The sequence below is a fragment of the Gobio gobio genome, assembly GCF_949357685.1.
Source record: "Gobio gobio genome assembly, chromosome: 14".
In the NCBI taxonomy this organism is placed as follows: Eukaryota; Metazoa; Chordata; class Actinopteri; order Cypriniformes; family Gobionidae; genus Gobio; species Gobio gobio.
Window position 1 is genome coordinate 43,808,209 of NC_137107.1, and position 2,500 is coordinate 43,810,708.

Below are 2,500 nucleotides of genomic sequence, written 5' to 3' on the forward strand. Positions count from 1 at the left end.
AAGGTTTGGGGTCTGGAAGATTTTCTAATATTCAGTCTTCAGTGTCACATGATCCTTCAGAAATCGTTGTTTCATATTTTTGTGAGAATTCTTTAAAGAATAGAAAGTTCAGAAGAACTCAGAAGCATTTATTCAAAATAAAATGTTTTTTATAACATTATAAATGTCTTTACTGTCACTTGTGATCAATTAAATGCATCTTTGCTGAATAAAAGTAATAATAATATATACATATATGCCCAAAAACATTTGAACAGTAGTGCATATACTACACATATGTAAATGAGTGTGCAACTCTTATCAGTCTCTCCACTCGCTTCACGAAGTGCATTCTGGGAGGGAGTTGACATGTGTGTGTCACACTCTCAGGTGCATCTTACCTTCTCTCCAGCTAGTCCAGATTCCCCTACAGGACCGATGAAGCCAACGAGACCCTACAAACACAACATCATCAGTGTGAGGGTCAGATGTGTGTTTAGAGGCTATAACTCTGTACATACACTCACCCTTTCACCCAAGGGTCCAGCCTTCCCCGTGACACCCTGCTCGCCCTGAAAGACATCAGAGAGTGTGTTGAGTGACCATGTGTGTTTTAGGAGATTTGTGTGTGTTTATAGTGCTCATGTTCTCACTTTGACCCCTTCAGGTCCAATAGCCCCGGGGAAACCATTACTGCCCATCTGACCCTGGAAAAACAAAACAGACAGAAAAGAGAAGATTTGTTATGAGATAAATAACGACGAAAGGCTAGGCTGTACATATAAACCATTTCAGAAAACAATAAGAAGAACATGTGTAATGAGAACATCACATGATCCAAATTCTTTTGTGTTATCTATACAGGGCTATAGAAAAAAATATTATTTTTTCATTTGTATAGCGCATTTCATACATAGAGGTTATTTAAACGTGCTTTAACTATTTGAAAAATAATGAAGTAAAAAAATTACGGTCACACTACTTGAGTCTTTTATATTTAATGGATTATAAAAAATATTTTAATGCATTAATTATGCCTTGTAATGCACATAATTGTAAAAGTTATTATATAAATCTATTGATTGTTACATAGAAAATGTAGCACATTAAAACACACGACAAACAACCAATTTCAGATTTCAAGGAATCTGCAAATATTATTTTTAACTTTAGTTACAAATACACCGATCATGCATAACATTATGACCGCTGAGAGGTGAAGTGAATAACACTGATTATCTCTTCATCATGGCTCCTGTTAGTGAGTGGGATATATTAGGGAGCAAGTGAACATTTTGTCCTCAACGTTGATGTGTTAAAAGCAGGAAAAATGGGCAAGCGTGAGGATTTGAGCGAGTTTGACAAGGGCCAAATTGTGATGGTTAGACGACTGGGTCAGAGCATCTCCAAAACTGCAGCTCTTGTGGGCTGTTCCCGGTCTGCAGTGGTCAGTCTCTATCAAAAGTGCTCCAAGGAAGGAACAGTGGCGAACCGGCGACAGGGTCATGGGCGGCCAAGGCTCAATGATGCATGTGGGGAGCGAAGGCTGGCCTGTGTGGCAATGTTCTGCTGGGAAAGCTTGGGTCCTGCCATCCATGTGGATGCCTAAGCATTGTTACAGACCATATATACCCTTTCATGGAAAAGGTATTTCCTGGTGGCTGTGGCTCTTTCAGCAGATAATGCTCCTGCCACAAAGCAAAAATGGTACAGGAATGGTTTGAGGAGCACAACGATTTTGAGGTGTTGACTTGGCCTCCAAATTCCCCGGATCTCAATCCAATCGAGCATCTGTGGGATGTGCTAAAAAAAAAAAAAGTCTGATCCATGGAGGCCCCACCTCACAACTTACAGGACTTAAAGGATCTGCTGCTAACATATTGGTGCCAGATACCGCCGCACACCTTCAGGGGTCTAGTGGAGTCCATGCCTCGACAGGTCAGGGCTGTTTTGGCAGCAAAAGGGGGACCAACACATAACTAGGTCATAATGTTATGCCTGATCAGTGTATTTATGAAAATATATAATGTATTATGAATATCTTTATAATACATTAGACTCAAGTAAAGTGTTACCAAAATAATAATTTAATTTCATTATTGTTCAAATTACTTTTGGACATTTTTGATAATAATTAATTTGCATCAAAATAGTAAGAGATCCAATTAATATGCATGAGTTAAGACATTAAATGAAGTCACCGTATGTCTAATTGATTCCCAAATAAAGCCAAAAAATCTTAATGGTTATAAACAAACTTTTTTTTAAGGCAAAATATAATTCACTTTTTTTTATTTATTATTCTGGGAGAAATATGAAATTTCTTCATGAGATTCAGCCATAAAATAAGTCACTAGCATGTTTGATGATGTTGGAGAAAGACATTAGTATGCATACTAAAGCACAAGAGCTGCGGTCAGAACACAAAGAGAACATACTGAGCACATCTCCAATTACTGACCGCACAGAGAAAGATGAGGAAAACAGATACCTGTCTGAGGACAGAATGATGGAGAACATC

The 2,500-nt window shown here is 38.1% G+C and overlaps 1 protein-coding gene across 1 annotated transcript in view; it reads right to left on the reverse strand.

The window, feature by feature from the left end:
* The window catches only part of col27a1a (collagen, type XXVII, alpha 1a), an 87,678-nt gene that overhangs the window by 26,636 nt on the left and 58,542 nt on the right, over positions 1–2,500 (reverse strand). The window contains exons 23-25 of the mRNA XM_079835627.1: positions 633–686; positions 507–551; positions 381–434 (exon numbers count right to left, since the gene is read on the reverse strand). Coding sequence (XP_079691753.1) covers positions 381–434; positions 507–551; positions 633–686 — 153 coding nt within the window. The remainder of the gene's footprint in view (positions 1–380; positions 435–506; positions 552–632; positions 687–2,500) is intronic.